This window comes from Convolutriloba macropyga, chromosome 3 (assembly GCF_964194025.1).
Source record: "Convolutriloba macropyga chromosome 3, txConMacr16.3, whole genome shotgun sequence".
NCBI classification, from domain to species: domain Eukaryota; kingdom Metazoa; phylum Xenacoelomorpha; order Acoela; family Convolutidae; genus Convolutriloba; species Convolutriloba macropyga.
In genome coordinates this window covers 24,408,948-24,428,732 of record NC_134470.1, presented here as the reverse complement: position 1 = coordinate 24,428,732, position 19,785 = coordinate 24,408,948, and the positions used below count along the sequence as shown (strand labels likewise).

Sequence of the window (19,785 nt, the reverse complement as noted above, 5' to 3'; positions counted from 1 at the left end):
TGATTTTCCAGCTTAACCGAATATCTCTTCAGCATAACGTGAACTGCGTAAGAAATCTTTAAAATCTGCGAATCAAATTATCGAAAAAAATTGTAGATTTAATTATAACTCGACAAATTTGACCGAAACTTTACACAAAATTTTATAAAAGCAGACATTTTTTTTCAAAGTAGAGAGAATACATAATATCCAACACTGTTATTTCCAAATATCTGTAACTTTTTTCATGAATTTGGAGATTTAATTATACCTATTTTTTAATAATTCGGCTAATGTTTTCCTCTGCTAGTTGAAGTTTTTACTAAATGGGATAAGTGGTGGGTTTGTTAGTTAAGCTGGCTGGCGCTGGGCGGCGGTAGTTGTGGTTGTGGCGGTGGTGGTTTTTGGACCGGATGGGCAAATTGGACTAAAAGGGAGCCAGACAAAGCTATAGTGAGTGAACAAGTGGATCAATTTAGACTAATTCAACCTTTGCAACTCAGTTTGATTGCACAATTCCCAAAGTGCATCCATTGATTGGGTTAGGTGGCCTTTGTGCTTTGTAACACACGACCAACTACCACGCCACTTCCCTAACAACTACACCAACAACAACCAAACACCCCCCCCCCCCCCACTCCGCTCCCACTCAAACCGACTCTCAAATTAGCCTAACATACGAAACAGTAAGCAAGCTCTAGAAAATCTACAAGTCATCAGAACAAAATTGAACTCCATACAAATGAATAAGTATATAGTATACAGGCCGAGTTGTAAAGTTTATCCAAAAAATGCTTTGATAACTTAACACCTGAAATCAGATTCACAAAGATTGGGCATTAATTAAGTTCATCAAAATTATTGATAAGCATCAATTATGTTTGGTATTTTATTGCAGGATTCAATTAACTTATTGAAGGAAGATTTTTAATCTTGCGAATATCCTTTTCTGGTTCGGGTTTGGTAAGTTAAAATATTAAGAAGCACGGCTCTAGTTTACAAAGACGAATTTCGAAAATCAGCTTGTTTGAATTTATTTCTCTTACAAACACAAAAATCGATAGATGGAAACAAAATTAGTTTGTGTGGAAATCAAACTTGGGATGCACATTTTCTTTTTTTTTAAATGTTGGTTTCACAATTTTTCTGCCTTTTTTCAAATAACTATTGAAATGAATTTCATTTCGGCTAATTGCAATATTTTTCAAAATTTATCATTTGTCTTTCAGAGGCTATTTCGTGCATATTTAGCTCGCAGACATACGGCCAATTAGCCTCCAAGCATCAAATATTCAACTAAATTGGTTGAAATAAAATTCTGATGAAATGCTTGACCACCATCAAAAAGCACCTCAAACGATAGATCTGTTATCGATGGAATTTTGACTTCAAAAGTATGCACAAGAATTTAACCTTTACAACTTAGCATTTCGGTATTTTGTTCTCAGACGCAGAAAAAAGTAGACATCACTAAATTATGGCTCACTTTGAGCAAAATATTAAATGAAAAATCAAGAGCTAAATACAAAATGAAGCTAGAAACGATGGAGATATTTAGAATCAATCGTTGATGAAAATACATTACTTTTTGAACTGTGATCTTTTTGGATTGCAGGGGAGGGGGGAGGAGGGGCAGATGTAACCGATCAAATATTTGAAACTGCAATGTCAGAGTACAAACATCAGGTCTCAAACTATGGTATCGGGTTAAAGGGCGGGGCAAATTTATCCGTCTAAACGGTGAAATCGAGTCGGCGGATGATGCTAATGGAGAAACGCGTTGGAGCGTTCACACACATGATTAAATCAATTTGAACCGTTATTATAAATTTCACGCTCAATAGTACCCCCACACTCTCCATAAATCGGGAGCAAGGCTGAAAAATAACCCTTCCCACTTATCCGTCGGACCACTTTCACTTCTCAATCTGATGGACCGTCACGGCTTAAAAAGTATATGAACTGCTCAAATCTTGACTGCAACCATTCACAAAGTGCGGATAATAAGTATTATCGAACATAGCACATTTTCAAAACGAACAACCCTAAACACTTGAAAAAGGACGCTAGATTTAATTTTTGATGTTATTTGGGCAACTTAACAGCTAACACGCCTAATGCATTTTGAAATATTGGGCTTGAATTTTTCCATGTTATCAAATAGTCAAAACGCTCAACTTGTAACCTGTTATCAGCCGCAGGTTAACAACTGAAAATATTTTGCTGACGAGATAAGGGAAAAATTCAACGACACTTAACATACTGCATTATCTGCTTCCGTAAGAAGGTAGCAAAAAAGCGACGGAGATTAGACAATCTCAGCTATTCATTGAAGAGTAGCTATTTTAATTGATTTACAAAATCTAATATATCTTATTTTTCTCATATTGCTAATGTCATTATTAGGGTTATTAGACAGAACATGCAGAAAGCATCGATACTAACAAAACCCTCGTATTAATTTCACGCCGCGGCACGATCAAAATTGAGGCCCTGAAAATATACTTGTTTAGCTCAGATCTGGGAAATTGTAACAATTTTTATGATGCAATTATAACTGGAATGAAAACATATAATTAACCAGGTAGCTAGCTAGTTATAACAATACTTTTATTGTAAACTGTTTACCTGCGAGGCGTTTCTGTTGTTGCTGTTTGTTTAGAAACAAGACAGTAGACATAATCTAATCAATTGAATGGCGTTTTTCACTCAATAATTCATAGCCGCTTTGTCTAATCGGTCCTGTTTGAGAAACTGTAACTGCTTTTCAAATCCGCCGTAATAATATCACGCTTTAAATTACAGTTTGAGCGTTTCATGTGAAAGCAAAGCTAAGTTCAGTGGAAAATCGAGTAAATTAGTGTAGTTACAGGAGGAAATCTTTCCCTGAGTTTGGCTCCACAGTTTGCAAAGAATGGCGGTAATCTGACGACATAGCTTTGATTAACCTTTTGTAATCAATGAAGAAAGCCTACTCGTTGGCTGCTTCCATGCTAATTAGCCTTTTTTTTCTAACACTCCGGAAAAATTTGCTTACTTAACTGAATATTGAATTCGGTGCATTACGTAAACAGTCCACCCAAAGAAAAAAAACAAATCTAGTATAATTGGAGAGTGATATTTATCTGATTAACCAAAGAAATAGTAATTTTTTGGAGTAAAGTAAAAATCGTAGGCTTCAATAACTCAAATCTAAATTATTAGTGTACGTTAAATTTTCAAAAGACACTATGTGATTTGATTCCTGTGGATTGGCACGTAAGTGTTTAATGTTTGCTTATATAAGTGCAATTTCGTGTTTGATAGAAAACGATAATTTTGATGATTATCTGGGAACGTCACCCGGTATTTTTTTAATTAAAAAACTGTTTGAACAAGTGTAAACTACCAACCTAAACATTGATTTGAAGTGGGCCCAGTGCCTGGAGAATATCCAGCCATACAGTGGCATGAAGTTTGGCTCCTCTCATCCCAAAGTCCGCTGGCTTGACAGGTCTTCTTGGGTTTCCCACTGGATTCTGCGTTATCCACACATTTTCCCACGACCTTTTTCATGGGAAGCAAAGGTGCCGACGTTTTAGGGTACCGTGCGAAGTCTGCATACAGTACTGGGCAATATTTCTGATAGATCTGGACTCTAATTATAGAAACACAAGCTCCGTTATCTTCAAAAAGAAGCGCGATTCCTTCTGCGGTCTTTGGTATTGGTTCAAAGAAATTATTCGCAACTATTTCAGCCGTCATGGTTGAGTCCGAAAGCGGTTCCTCGTCTTCTCGTAGCCTATCGGTAATTTTTTCGTAGTCTACTCTAGTTCCCATTGGCAGCTTTGAGATGTCGGATTGTGACGTCACTGGCAAGTAGCCGAGTTGCACATTTTCATTGCATGCCTCGAAGCTGGCCTCGTCGCATGATTGGATTGTGTAACTGAAATTTCATTGGCATCAAAATTTCACAACAGATGTCTGCTGTTTTGAAAAATTTTACCAACGCAGTTTTGAGGATGTTTGAATTGGCCAACAAAAAGGAATTTCTTTGTATTCGTTTGGTGTGGCATTTAGAATGATATTAGTAGTCCTGAATATGGTTTATATCATGAAATTGAATCTGTAAGGCATCTCTTTCTGGCAAATCTAGACTGCCTATCATTACACCAACTGGGCTCTCTAATTTATTCAACTCTTATAACCCGTTCTTTTGCTCCCTTTTGTTCCTCAAGTGTACGTTGAACTAGTAGAGTTCCTTGTCGAGCTATGTCAACCTTATGTTGAGAAAAATTAACATTAGGTTGTTTTCTCTCAGCACTCTAATACTTTTTTGGTGGTTAGTATGTGTCGTGGTTCAATCAAATAGTTCAACGTTTTAAGAAAATAATATGGCCCAGATGTACGGGGAACTGCCCATTTTCTGCATATTTTCCCTTGATCTAGAGTTTAATTCAGCATTCGGTAATTAGCGTGAAATTGTAAGGAAATACTCTTTCTTATCAGGGCGTGGTTTTGAATTATAGAACACATAATGCATGAAATCGATACGTCTCTAGCCCCAGTAGAGTTTTAAAAAAACGTCATAATTATATGTTATTACTATTATAACTAAGTGTTAACTAACGTGATATCATAGTACAGGATGTCGGCTGCAGTTTCCTTTGTCCTCAGAGGGATGAAAGGAGTGATCAGGTAATTTTTCACCCCAGATATGCCCAAATCACAAGTTTTGTATCCAATTTCACCCGCGTTCGAATTTCCTCCCTTTGCTTTTGTCCACTAAAATAGGAAATGTACTTCATCATAATTTCTCTCATCGCTTTTAATATAATGAACAGAGACTTTTGGGGGAAATGTTTCAATTTTTGATATTTTAACATATCTGTGTCCACTATTTGAGTGTACTTGCTAAATTAACAAAGACATATTTTCTTGTGAGAAAAGAGGAGTTGTAGAATGAAAAAAAAACATAGCAGGACAAGTCCTGACGTACAATTCAAAGAATTTTCATTGACTAAACAGAAAACTAGACCTAGAACGGACTATGAATGGATTGGGAAAACTATTTAAAAAATCCAATCCAAAATATTGAAAAAACAGTAAAATTCAAAGTGGAATTGCCGCATGTGAACAAGAAAACTACTAGCAAGAAAGCAAATTTTTGTTCAAACACTGTTTTCTCACACTACTTTAAAATTAGAGCAAAAAATTTTCACGCAACAAAACCAATTGATTTTTCGCTCCACTTCCTGTTTCGACGTGACCAAAATCACTACTCCAATTTGACTTCAAAAATCATGAAAATGTGTGAACAGATCTTAAAAAAAAGACAGCACCCCAATACAGTTCAAATTTTTTGAATTGTAAAAATTCTTTGAATTGTAAAAAAAACAGCCATCTTTTCGTAAATTTTTCTCTTAAGTGATTGCAGTCAAACAGTCAGGGAATTGATTTCAGGGGGAATGGTCCCTGAAGTATCTCAGAACTGATTAAATAACTGAATTCAATAATTAGTACAACCTACAACAATCAGCAAAAGATTGACATTAAAGTCCAGAATGATTCTCACGCTTTTAATTGTTAAGATCATTTTCGAAAAAAGCAAAACATGCATTTAACTTGTGATAATTACATTAAAACAGACCGGTCAACGCCATCAAAGTCTCAAACATCTGTTAGAGCTATTGGCTCTGCTTGCTTCAAAGATGAATTTTGACTAATTGATTTTTTAAAATTTATAACAAACACAACGGCGGTGACTTTGCTAGCTTGGAGGCATAATCTGGTCGCGAGACCAAAATCGACAGATTTATGTGTTCACAACTTTCTTCACCGGTATTTGTTGCTTCACACAAAAGACTTAAGAACAGTCAAGATTGAATTAAAAAGTGACACTTTCATTTGAAGGGGGCAAAATGGTAGCGATTGTTTTGGCTTGATTTACATGCCAAAAATAAACACCCACGGGAATTGTTTGTATGCGAGTGAGGATTTCCATTGTTAGGTTTTGGATTGTCAGTATTATTAGCAGACAAATTTGATACCATTCAAATTCGCATCACATTTTATTGAGTTTAACTTCTAATGAAAACGGAAAAAATTTGAAAGTTGCTATTCGGTTTCTTTTTTCTGTCCAAGACGTTTTTTCAATAAATTTCATATATAAGTATATATTTATATATTTTCAAATATATTCGAGGTTGTCTGTCGTAACAATTATTATACAACTTGATACGCTGCTGTAAAATGTGACACCTACTTGTTAAATTTTAAAATGCCAGAACCCAATCGCAACCCCCCACCGCCACCCCGCCCGTAATACTCACCCCAATCTTAGTTTTGCCAACTAGAGACCGCACAGTCCATTGACCGTCAATTGAGTCAGCAGAATCGAACAGGATATCTAAAACATACAAACAAACTCTACATTGAGAAAGTTAATAATTATACAATAAACCGAATCACTTGACAGTTTAAGTTAATTGAGATTGATGGAACTGCAGGTTTTAGAAATTGAATTTTCGTAGAAGACATTATTTTACGATAACGATAATTATTTTATGGTTTGATTTTAGATTGGAAGAATGTTTTCTCAAAAATGTAAGTCTAATGACTTTTTTTTCATTCAGCGTACAATTTTATTCATACTCACAGTATTGGATTGCAATGTTGAAAAATCAATTGAGCATTTACATAAGTATTAAGATTATTCTTGAAAAGTTAACGCAGCAATTCTTATACAATTGTTCAGCAACATCAAGCGTAAAATGGCGAGATTTTTGCCGAGCTTTGGTTTGAACACACAAAAAATGCCAGACTGCATATATCTCGCAGCATACTATTCATTATATGATGATAATAATATTTCCGAATTTTGTTCTAAACTCTTTCCCTGTCCTGTGCAGTATAAACCAAATTAAAACTTGTTCCTATCGAATAGCGGTTGAGCGTGAACAAATCCAATGGAGAACAGTCGATGTTACAGGTATAAATTTGACGCCCGATTAACTACGAACATCAAAGGGCCGCTTTTAACAACCGCACTCGCATTTTCAAAGTCTTTTTACCCAGTTTTTTTAAGAGTGCTCCTGACATTAACATCAGCGAGTTGTAATTGATATTTCAAGGGGCTTTTTGAAAACGACCTTTCTTTTTATTGAACTATTAGTGCCGTAAAGTTATATGTTAATGGGTACACGTTTGCTTCTTCTCTTTTACTGATAATGAGAGCAACGATTTCTTCAATAATGAATATTGTTCTTGGCTCAGACAGTTAAATTACAGCAATTTAGACTCTGCTCCTGACATGTACTTGGAGCAATAAAAATTTATGGAAAGGTAACCTAAAGTTGGGAAAATATTTCCCGTTGCTCCATACAAAAAGTTTCACTTTTCCCCGCCATGATTGTGTGTATTTTTGCAATTCAAGAATTGAAATTTATGTCAGAATTAAGTCGTCGTCATTAAATTTTGAATTTCGTACTTAAACATCATTATGGTTAAATTTATTGTTTTTCTTTTTAAAAAAAAAGTGGGGGCTGGACTTAGCAAGAGAAGGTTGCGAAAGAATACCCCCTAACAGGCGGCAGAAAAATTTATTAACAGAATCGATAAGCCTCATTGTACGGTTGTCTTTTCACCATGAATTTGAGCTAAATCCGTTAAAATGCTCTTTCTAATTCCAAAATCATTTGAAGCTAATGCGGCTTTTAAAGCCCGAATTATAAAGACAGCCTTTTAGCTGTTACACAAAGTGAAACCCAAATGAATGGACATGCTAAGATAAAGCATTACAATGACTAAAAGAGTTGCACAATAGCATCCGAGATCAGACTGTTTAAGACGTCGCAGGGCAAGAATGATATTTCTTTAGTTCTAATTCAATGCTGGGATTAGTCTATTTTAAATCCCTCTTTAAACCAAAATTCCATCACATTTTCACTTACGCCGAATCTCATGGCCCTTGCGTTGCGTAAATCCTTTTTAACTATGCATCCATGATTATTAAATATTTTTTGCCTAAAAGTTTTTGTTTTCTGCAAAAAATTTAGATGAGATTTTGAAAATTACATATCTTCTTAGTCAGCAGTGTTTTCCTTCAATGAGGTGAAAGAACCTTTACCGAATATATACTGATCGTCATAATTTTCTGAACCTGGGATGAAAAAAAAATTCTAATCACAGCTTTCATATTATGTATCTAAATGAAAAACAAAACTTTCGGATTTTTTCATTCTATTTTCTGTAACCCAGATAAGATTACTAGGCGCTTTTTAAGACTACTTGAAAAATGCAGTTTTTGAAAATTTCGCTTTACTAAAGTTCTATGAATACATTATTTCATAGACGCCATGATAGAAAGTTAAAATTTTTTTCACAATATCACAATTTTATGAAAAAATTTTAATATCATGTTCACAGAAATAAACTTTCCTGAAAGGAAACATAAGCTACTCGCGAATAATTAGTTTTATTGAAGCTGTTTGCTGTCAAACATTTTACCAAGCTATTAGACAATTTGAATACGTCTGAGATGAGAACAAAACTCATTAACTTTCTGTTGATATTAAACAATATTGAAAAACAGCATTTTAATTTGTTTTCAATTATGAATGCTTTTATAATGAGAATAGTTAAACATTATCAGGCAAGTCTAAAACATTACCACTACGCAGCATGATACAAATACGTCTCATTTAGCGATGAAAAATTAACAAAATTACAAAGCTGTGAACAATACTTTTAAATCGGACAATTTTTCAGCGAAAATGGTACTGGACTAATAAACAAAGCACTTTTCAAACTAATAAACTAATAACAAAACTGCAAATTCAAAAAAACTAAAAAAGATCATTAACAGCCAACCCCCCCCCCCCCCCCCCCAACCCCACCCCCACCCCGACCACCGCCACATCCACATAATGACAAACCCCAAAAAATCGAACACTCCATAAAAAACCATCCAGCTGGCATTGTATAATTTGTGTTCATTATCTCCTAAAAATATTCACAATGTTTGAAGATTTGTATACAATTTACCCTGAACAGTGCTTTATACATAACTTCATATAAACAATGTGCGAATAAGCTCTAATATGTGATGCCTGTATTGTCTGTTAGTGATTCAGTGCAAAACAAGACCCCAAATCCCAGACTAATTGCTGAAGCTCGGCCCAAATAATTTGCAAAACAATTTGGTGCAAAACTGGGAATTTGGCACAGCTAAAGGTAGAAAATTAGAGCTGACATATTGTGTACAGAAAGCAGAACCAAAGAACCTAATCGAAAAAGTTCAAATTGCGTTGCTTGAAAAAGCGGGCAGTGAATACCATTAGTTTTAAATTTTACTAGTAAAGGTGTAAAATTAAAAAAAAATTGTGTTCATTGCCCGCTTTTGTCACCTAAACAGCAAATGAGTAGGACATTTATAGAAATGGGTTTCAGATGATTTGAAATTAAAACGTAAAACCAAAAAGAGGTGCCAGGACAAAATACTCAATATGAGACAAATATGAAAAAATACCCAAAACATGTGACCCAAAAGGAATAACAATAAATGATTTCCATATTTTTATAATGTTTTAGTCAAAAAATAAAAATACGACGCGGTATAGGATAATTAATTAAACAAAACTGTCATTGATGATGACAGTACCGTCTTATCATAATGACACATTTTCGGCAAAACCAATCTGATATAAGGTCAATTTGAAACAGGCTAGACATAAATTAAAGCCCCTAGCTTATACCAGTTACAACTCAGACTGAAATTCGCTTCCAAAAGTCTGAGTTTGAGTTCAAAAGCTGAGATACTCAATTTCCGAAACTAATCCAAATCTTTGCGAACTGTACAATTATGCCTTGATTCGTGGTTATGTTTTTGACAACTACTATCTCTGGCCTCTAATGCCCATATCTGCCCACTAATAGGAAAATAGCGCCTAATTACAAATTTCATACCCTTCAATTATCCCGCTTAAAATGTCAAAGCTTTAATCTCCTAGTTTTCTGAACATTTGACAATTGCATGTCGATCGTTTCGCCGAATTGATGAAATAATTCATAATTAGGTGAGATAACAATAACTGCAAGACCTCCCAAAAGATTTCACATGAGTGGAAAAAATAATCAACCTAAAGAGAGTCATGATCTGAAAAATTTTCAGAACTCCTGGTAAATAACTCGGACTGAACGCCTAGTTTCTTGTAATGCATCCCAGACCTGAGAATTTTTTGAAAATTATGGAAGAAATGAGTAGAATTTTCAAAGTTTTAATCTTAAAGTCAGTAAATAGCTAAACGCTAAGGCTGAGAAACTCAAATTTTTAAAAGTTTCAGCTCTTCTGAGGGGTTCAGCCTGCATAGTACGTTTCTATTGCGCCCTGCTATCTGACTCTCCGATATCTTTGCCCTTTTTCTACCACTAGGAATTTTGGTACCTCCAATTTGTTCATTTACCCGACCATTGTAAAAACGTACCCCAAACTTGAGTTAAAAAATTTAAAGTCTTTTTTACTATTCTAAAAATACAACCTTTCACAAAGGTCAAAATTCAGACAAAATCGTTATGTAGGCTAAAATATGACGTTCAGTCAGTAGTCTAGTCAGAACGTGGTTCTAATTAATAGGCCAACAATTTTATTCTATCAATACTTTGTTCACAATTCCAAAACCTGAGCATGGCTGGAACAGACATAAAGAAAAACAGCTAAAACTACGTAAAAAGTTAAAAAAAAACGAAAAATGAGCTTAATCGTTCAATTAATGCAAGAACTATCATGGTCAATTGAGACCAAACCTACCAGATTTGATTGTATTGCTGGATTTGAATTTTCAAAAATTTGTGAATTTTATGTTCATTTCTCCTGATGTTTCAGTGATATTTGGTCAGGTATAATAACTACTCATAGCTGCATATATATGTATATATATATATATATATATATATATATATATATCTGTATATACTGTATATATATATATATATATATATATATATATAATATATATATATATATATATATATATATATATATGTGTGTGTGTGTGTGTGTGTGTGTGTGTGCGTGTGTGTGTGTTTATGTGTGTGTGTGTGTGTGTGTGTGTGTGTGTGTGTGTGTGTGTGTGTGTGTGTGTGTGTGTGTGTGTGTGTAGAATAAAGAAAGCATCATTTTTTCAATTTTGAAAACAACATTGGTGTTTTGACACTGTTTGAGTGTTTCTTATTGGCACAACACCTTTTTCCTCTGAAATTCTGTCATTTAGGTGTCCTCTGGGTGAAATCAAGTCATCACTCAAAAAACCAAAGTTCTTCAATATTTTTGGGATTTTTTTCGGCAGAAAAGGGAATCAAGAAGGGTCTGTACAATGAAAATTGTAATTGTACTGTACAATGAAAATTGAACAGGCCAGAAATATATAATATGGGTGTAATCTGCAAAAACTTCAAAAAATACAGAAAACACTATGGAGCAGCACTGATTTTATTGTATTTCCTGAATCAGTACTGAGTAGCAATGTAGCTATATGTAACTTTATACTTCAAAATTTGTACGTCTCAAGCCAAGACTCAAGACAAGAGAAGTCCCCCACAATCGCACAATCCCATCAAATTGCTTATCAGAGCACACAATTTATTATTTTAGAATTTAGAAAGTCACGTATGAATTAAGTTGAATATATACATATTGAAGTTTTAGTCATTAAAGTTACGCGATTTGTTATTGATATTAATGAAATTTGAGAAAAAAAAAACATCAAAATATTTAGTCTTCCAAAATCACTAAACTCAGTTAAGCTGTTTTAAGGCCCAAGAGAATCAACATTTTTCCTATGAAAACACATTGGTTGTCATTTTCTCATAGAAGCAAATGAAAAGGAATGTCAGGCCAAGTTCTCTATAAATTCTTTTGTAAAGTTTTAATTTATCTGAGAAAAATTAATTTTCTCTTATCGAATTTTCAAGTTTTTCGAGCCACTTTTTGTGAGTATGAAAAATTCTAGAGCGGTGCATTTTTAAAAAAAGACTTTAGACTGGGCAAAATGGATATCAATAAAAGCATATGTTTGCAAACGTGGACGCCTGAGAAAAGGCAGCTTATGTCAAACTCACCTCTGTCTGAAGCTACAAATCCAATTAAAAAGGTAAAAGTAACCCAATTATAACTTAACAGCGCGACCCAATTACTCTTCATTTTTAATAACTGTCCCATTTTGAAAAAGGAGCTCGAATTGGTTCCAGTTACTAAAGTCCACTGCACAATGTTGTAAATTGGAAACCAACAATCAGAATAAAACGCAAACTTGGTTTATGAACGTTGCGGCTATTGTTATCTGGAGGGTACAAATGGCTGAACAAATAAATTATCAGCCGAACAATTCAAACTGTGAACTTTTTCTGTCACTTTGACACCTGCAAAAGTATTATAGTTAGTAAAAAGCTCTTGTTACAATGCCACGGGAGAAATATGAATTTGACTATACTTAGCTGGGCAATTTTTCCCGAGTTGGGCTAAATTAGGGCCGGGATAAAATTAGACTCAAATTGATTGGGGGACTTTTCAAAATTGTTTCTGCCTGCGACTAGTTCTTATAACAAAAAGGAATTCGCTGTAAAAATCAGCCCGCTAGTTAGTAATAGTAAAGTGTTGTAGTAGTAGTAGTAGCACTGCTGTTTTAAAATTTGTTTGAGTGTTTGAACGCAGCATATTCTATTTGGCTTGAATTATCAGCGAATAGCAGTCGGCGAAAAGAATCTTATAATTCTGGAGATAACAACAAGAGCTGAAAGCAAAAATTTAAAATCGCTCACTTTCAACTAAAAAAATTAATAATGAAAACAAGTAAATAATATCTATGAAGAGCTTAATATTGACTTTTTCATGAGACCTCAGTTACGGAGGAGAGTTATCTTTCGAACAGTTGGAAGAGACTAAACAAAACGACAAAATGTAAACAACTTTTCTTCGTAAAACTGGTTTAACCATCAAAAGAGATAGAATATATAAAGTGGAAAAATAAACACTATTGCTTGTTGACATATGTAAGCTGAAAACCGATGCATTAAGCACAAAAACTTGAAAAAGAATGATTTTTACCACTTGCTGTTTATTTTTCGTCCCGTTATTTTTTGATACCATCGTCTATTTTTGACGAAATATTTTTGTTTTCAATCAACTGTTTCCCCAGATAATCTAACACTGTTTATTACTAACTTATTTCAACAATGTTTATGAAATGTTTCATTTGATATCTCCCGAGCAACAAGTGCTCGCAGCTAAATCAGTCAAATCTTTGCAGAACATTTTCCTTAAAATTTTCAAAAACGTAATAAAAAACCAACAGTAGCAAAAATGATTTGCTCGCCAAAAATTGCCTTCTCAAATTTGTGATGTAAATCGTGATCTCGAACTTCTTCAAAATTACAACAAAGTTGATGTGATATAATAATTGTCCGAAACAACTGTCAGAATTTACTCAAAGTTAAATCAATGCTCAGATACAGAATCAAAACTCTCTAAGAAAAATCATATCTCACCAGAAGTTAAATGCAAAGCCAATTGTTCGATATAGATAGCTCCTAGGAGGAACATAAATAACAATTTTACATTGAAAAAATTTAAACTTTAATATTTTGAAAAGAAAATCTCACTGTTTTTTATCGGCAAAAACATTTGAGCCCACTGAAAAATAATGAAAACGTTTGCTGAAGAGAAGTTGTGCCATCTTTTTTCAAAGCAATCTGTTGTATCTGCATTTTATAATAAGAAAACTGAATATTTAAGCAAGGGGTTTTTTGGAAAGCAACTAAACATTTCTGAATAAAAAATTCGAATATTTTTGGTGAACTAAAAATAGAAAAACGAAATATAGGAAATCAACTCAGCATATTTTACCCAACATTCATTATAAGAGGCAGTATCAAAAGTGCCAAATTGATCTTAGATGTTTAAGCAACGAGACGTCAAAATTGCTAAAGTCAGTTTAAGATTAACTAAGGTACGCCAGACCTCGAAATCAAATTAGAATGTGGGACATGGCATGCAGCAAAACCCCTTTTTAGCCGACTCGTTTCCAAATTGAAAGTATAAGCTATCTTGAAAATCATTGAATTAAAAGAACTCATTTTAAATTAGGCAATGAACCCAACTCCATATGCATACATCCTCACTGGCACAATACTACACACATAGATCTTATCAAACTCACAAAATATATTTATAAACACAAGTATTTGCAAATGTAAATGAAACTATTGACATTTATAACTTTTGTTTCTAAATTGCATAAGAGTTCAAAAAAATATTGTTGATTCTTTTTCCTGGTTTCACACGGAACAAAACAATAGAAAATACTTCACATAATGTTATTGGTACTACAGTACTTCCTAGTTAACAGGTACTTGTCGGTCGCAGTAATCTAATACAGCTCCGGTATCTTTGCGTGCATTTCCTTCTCTTGCAATTTGGAAATCAAAAAACTGATTAGCGAAATTGTTGCTGAGAAAAGATTCCGTTTGCATAAAAAAGAATTTTTTCGATCCATTTGTTGAAAAATTGTTTGACGAAAACAAACGAGATAATCCATCTCTTCGTCTTCAATTTGCTCCCTTCATTTCTTTTCACTATTTTATCATTTTTCTTCTTTGAATTCCACAAAAATATCAGTGAAGTTTTGACAAACTCATTCTATGACATGTTTTAAAAGTTGCATTTGCTGTTCGGCTGATTAATTGATAAACTGTCTCCTTCATTTAAATTTCTTATGAAGACCTTTGAATTTGATTTTTTTGTTATTTGAGGCACCCTTTGTGAGAAATTGAATTGAAAATTAAGAGAAAAATTTCAGAAAAATAAATTGAACAGATAAAGCAAAAAAAAATCAAACTTGGCTGAAATGAGAAAACACAGAAACTTTTTAATTGGCGACAGCCCTCTATAGTTTTTGATGACCAACTTGTTTTTGACAAGCGAATCATTTCGTCAGATTAATAGGGAAAGACTCTATTGAAACAAAATTAGCAGCAGCAACTTTCCTCCGAAATCAAAGGGTTCATAAATTATTACGGTTACTGAAACGTAGTAGCTTGATTAAAAAGGCTGTCGATTGCGGCAGAGCTTTTCATAATAACTCTCGAGAATGGTTCCCACAATCTATTGTTGGTTACTGACACTTCCTCTAAAAATCTCCAACTGCTAATAGTAGGACCAACGTTTTGAGAGTTTTTGCCAGGATCTGAGACAGAACTCCAAAAATTTCCATAGTAATTACTACAAAAGAAACGCCTTGTTCGTTGCACTTAGCGATATGAGCGTTTTCCTTTCGCTCCTCAATTATTTAGAGCTCCAGCAACCTGCTTTTTTTGCTACGTGAAATTTGTCGCTAACTGCAGTTGTGAAGTCAGGGTGACGTCAAAAACAGCTGATTTGCCGGCTCTCCAGTTTTGAAGCAAAACGTTGCCTGCTGGGGTTTTGCTTTCAGGAGTCAAGTTCTTCTTCTCTACGACTGGTCCAAGAACTGCAGACGAGAATGCAAGAATGCAGAAAAAGACCATTGCTGACTCAATCAGTTCTTGCGATTCCGTCTCCTGGATTTTAGTCAAGTGAACTCATGGCCGCCGTACAGATCTATGGTTCAAGCTTTTGCAAGATGGGTTGTTTGACTGTCATACACCTGAGTGCCTAGATGGTACTGTAAACTTATTTTATGTTCATTCAACTGCAAATGAAGGCCTATTGCGGAAATAGGTGATACTGGGAGTCGTATTTGTGTTTGAGGAAGCGACAGTGACATTAGGCGTGCTTTCTCTCTGGGGTGTGCTTGCCTCACTAATAAATCGTTGAACATTTTTGCATTGTGGGATTCTTGAATTCTATTTTTGTATAATACTATTTCAAGGATAGAAAGAACAAACGGTTCATTTTACTTTTTTACATTGGAAAAGATGCCTGTATGTGCTGTGCCAATTTTATGTTAGTCTGCCGAAAAAGGTCGACACTATGTTCTATCAGTTTTGACCAATTCAATATAGGAGCAGGCCAAAAGTTTGAAAGCCCAGTTAAAAAATTTGACTTCATATTAATTGATAAACAAAGAGAATTTTGAAACGATTCCAAAACTTTAAATTAATCTGATCACTTAGATACAAAAAAGACTAATAAATAGGAATGAATTTTAGAATTTTTTACGCAGCATTTATCATAACATATAGTATCAACCCTATAAATTGATCTTAGCTATGTCAATAAAGAGACGTCAAAACTGTTGCTCGTTTCCTTATTGAAAGTATAAGCTATCCTAAATATTCCTCTAAATATATGAATCAATTTATGATTACGCAGTAAAACCCATTTTATATGCATGCGTCTCAACTTGCACAAACCAACACACATACATTTCATCAAAACCTACACACATATATTCTATAAAACTCACAAAATGTAATTGTATACATTAGTGTTTGCATATATTAAATATAATATTGATAGTTATATTTTTTGGTTCTATTTTACTTTAGATATAAACAAAATATGGAAATTGGTGATTCTTTTTTGTAATTCCACATGGACTAAAATAATAGGAAACGCTTCTTATATTTTTATTGATACCACGTTACTTCATAGTTGAAAAGTACTGGTCGGCCACAGTAATTTACACAGTAAATCCAGTATCTCTGCATGCATCTTCTTCTCGCTCAATTTACAAAGCAGAGCCGTGGTTAGCAAAATTGTTGAGGAGAAAGAATTCCTTTTGCGTAAAGAAGAGTTTTTTCCAGCACTTCCTGAAAAACGCTTCACCCAAAAAACGGGTGTCCTTTCTCTTCTTCTTCAAACTGTTCCTCTCCTTACTGCTGTTTTCACTTCTTTTTCTTATTGTTTTCCTTCGTTTCAACATATATGAAGTTTCGAGAGACTTAGGCTCAGAAATGAAATTCGAAACAAGAATATTGCATGCAGCGAAGCAGTTAATTAACCTACTCGTTTTCTAATTGAATGTGAATTTTATCTTCAGCTTCTTCGTATTGTAACAAACAATTTATAACTAGGCATTAAACCAACCCAACCACCTATACATGCATCCCAACTTAAGCAAATCTAAACAGATACATTTTATCAAAACCTACACACATACATTTTTATAAAACCAACAAAATAAACTTATATACATAAGTATTTTCATATATAAATCAAACTAATGGTATTTAAACTTTTTTTTCCATACTGCTTTAAAGATCAAAAAAGCAATATCGCTGACTTTTTTCCTGTAATTACGCATAAAACAAAGTATTAGAAAATGCTTTACATATTGGTATTAGTAACAGGTTACTTCCTAAATAAAAAGTACTGGTCGGCCGCAGTAATCGAAAACAAGTCCGGAATCATTGCATGCATTTCTTTCTTGTTCAAATTAGAAATCAAAAAGTGACTAGCAAAAATTTTCTGGCGAAAAAAGTTCCATTTGCATAAAAGAAGAGCTTTTTCCAGCACTTCCTAATAAACCCTTTGATCAAAAAACGGTTATTTTTTCTGGTCTTTTATAAACTTCCTCTCATTACTGCTGTTTTCACTATTTTGTCGTGCGTGTTCCTTGGTTTTTAAAATATATATGAAATTTTGAGAAACTCAAGTTGAGAAACTAAATCGGAAACAACTATATTGCATGCAGCAAAGCATTTATTTAACCTATTCCTTTCCCAATTGAAAGTATAATCTATCTTCAAACATCATCGTATTCTAGGCACCAATTTATAATTAGGCAATGAACCCAATTTCATTAGCATACAACCTCACTTACACAATGCTACACACATATAAATTATAAAACTCATAAAAAACTCTTATAAACGGAGGTATTTGAAGGTATCCGCATGGAAGTATGCGCATGGAACAAAACAGAAGACAAGCCATCAAAAAACGTTTCAGTTTTTCATGAGAGCTTTGCATTGGTACTGTTTTCTTCCTAGCTAAAAAAAGACTGGTCGGCTGCAGTAATCCGATAGAGAAAATTCTGTTATCTCTAAAATGATTCCTTTCGAGGTATCTTTCGCTCGATTTGGAAACAGAAAATTGCTTTCTCAATTAGCTTTGGAGAAAAAATTCTTCTTGAAAGACAAAGTGAGTTTCTTCCAGCCCTTCTTGAAAGATTGTTTGACCAAAGCAAACCAGATATCTCTTCTCTTTTTCTTTAAATTGCTCATTAAAGCGTTGTTTTTTCACCATTGTATCAAATCTACTCCTTTGTTTTCACCAACTAATCCTTGAAGACTTGACAAATTTAGGCTACGATGGCATTCAAACTCTGAAATGTCAATTTATGTTCATTTTGGCTACTTTCCTGAGACAGTCAATAAAAAACATGAAAAAACTGTTAAAAGTTTAAATTGAAAAATTGATGCAAGATTTCTAACTATGCAGAAAGAAGAAAACGCAAACAGTCACATACGGAAAAGGGATCTTTTCCGTTTGTGTTCCCCCAATACATTCTGCGCCCCCCCCCACTTATAGAGCACGTTTCATTACATAGTAAGACTTTATGTGAAAATATTGCACGTGCTTCTGGGGGCGCAAATAATATGCACCCACTAAGCTGGGACACAAACGGAAAGAATAACGGAAAAGAAATAAACAAAGAATTGGTTGAAACAAAACTAAAAGAAGCAGTTTTTATTTCGATAAATCTGCTGATAAAATTCGCCCAAAACTCGAGACTGGAAACTATCGCAAACCTTTTGTTATAGAAAACTTGTGCCATCGTTTTTGAAAGATATTTTTTCAAGGAATTCTTATTATTATAGTTAAAGAGTTTATAAATATCAAAGAAAAGAACAAAACCAACTAAAAATATTTTAATTTCTATCAACAGGTTTCGGCAAAGTGAATTAGCGCTTTCACGAAACAGTGAAAAAATTTAGATCAAACAAAAGATGAGCTTTGGAAACAACTCTGCAAACATTGACATAAAAACACACGCGGTTACAATAAAGTTTCAAATGTTGTTTCCGAAAGAGCTCCAGTTGAAGCTGTTTAAAAATTTGATGACGAGGGGGAAGCTCGATTTCATGATTTTCGAAACTCAAAAGTAGCCAAACTTCATTGTACTTTCAAATTCTCAAGATTGTAAATTGACATGACATCAATTCCTATGATTCTCAAATAAATCCCGTAATTGATGCTTCCTATGATTTTGCTACTTCTTACGAAATTATTCTTTTAAAATAGGCTAAGACTTCAAATATGAATCAGAAATCCAAAAAGTTCACGATAACAAAATTATAGTTGTTGAAAATATACATCCTTTTTGGATCTAGCGAAGACTTTCAGCTCAATATGATTGGACATTTTCTTTCAAAAAATTGAAAAAATGGTTTTGGAGAGAACGCAAGATTCTTATTGAATTTTTTTCTAACCAACAATAAACAGTGTGTTAGAAACGAATTAGTTGAATCCGACTGGCCAATTATAGATCATGGTGTGCAACAAGGTGCTGTACTAGAACCACTAGTTTTCATACTTTATGAAAATGATTTCGGTGATGAACTAGGGGAAAATTCGAATGTTTTCCAATTTTCAAATGACACAGCAATTCTTTGTCTCGAAAAAAAACGAAGAGTGTTTAGAAGCAAAGGCTGAAAAAATAATGGAAACTGAACAATATATGAAATTAGAAACAAAACAAGTTAACTCCAAATGAAGGGAAACCAGGAATAGTGGTTTTAAAAAATGAAAAAATATTAACTGTAAATTGGGTTGAATTTAAGTCATTCATTGAAACCAAAAGACCAATGCAGATAATTAAGTGTTTTTCTTGATAACGAGTTGACATA

At 33.8% G+C, this 19,785-nt stretch overlaps 2 protein-coding genes across 2 annotated transcripts in view; one reads left to right on the top strand and one right to left on the bottom strand.

Moving 5' to 3' along the window:
- LOC142336088 (ephrin type-A receptor 4-A-like) overlaps nt 1-12,676 on the bottom strand; it is a 35,732-nt gene extending 23,056 nt beyond the window's left edge. Inside the window, exons 1-4 of the mRNA XM_075384612.1 lie at nt 12,076-12,676; nt 6,291-6,367; nt 4,589-4,743; nt 3,372-3,904 (exon numbers count right to left, since the gene is read on the bottom strand). Coding sequence (XP_075240727.1) covers nt 3,372-3,904; nt 4,589-4,743; nt 6,291-6,367; nt 12,076-12,175 — 865 coding nt within the window. The 5' untranslated portion in view covers nt 12,176-12,676. The remainder of the gene's footprint in view (nt 1-3,371; nt 3,905-4,588; nt 4,744-6,290; nt 6,368-12,075) is intronic.
- Nucleotides 1-19,785, top strand: part of LOC142336089 (mothers against decapentaplegic homolog 1-like) — a 536,849-nt gene that overhangs the window by 293,506 nt on the left and 223,558 nt on the right. The gene's annotated exons all lie outside the window — the stretch shown is intronic.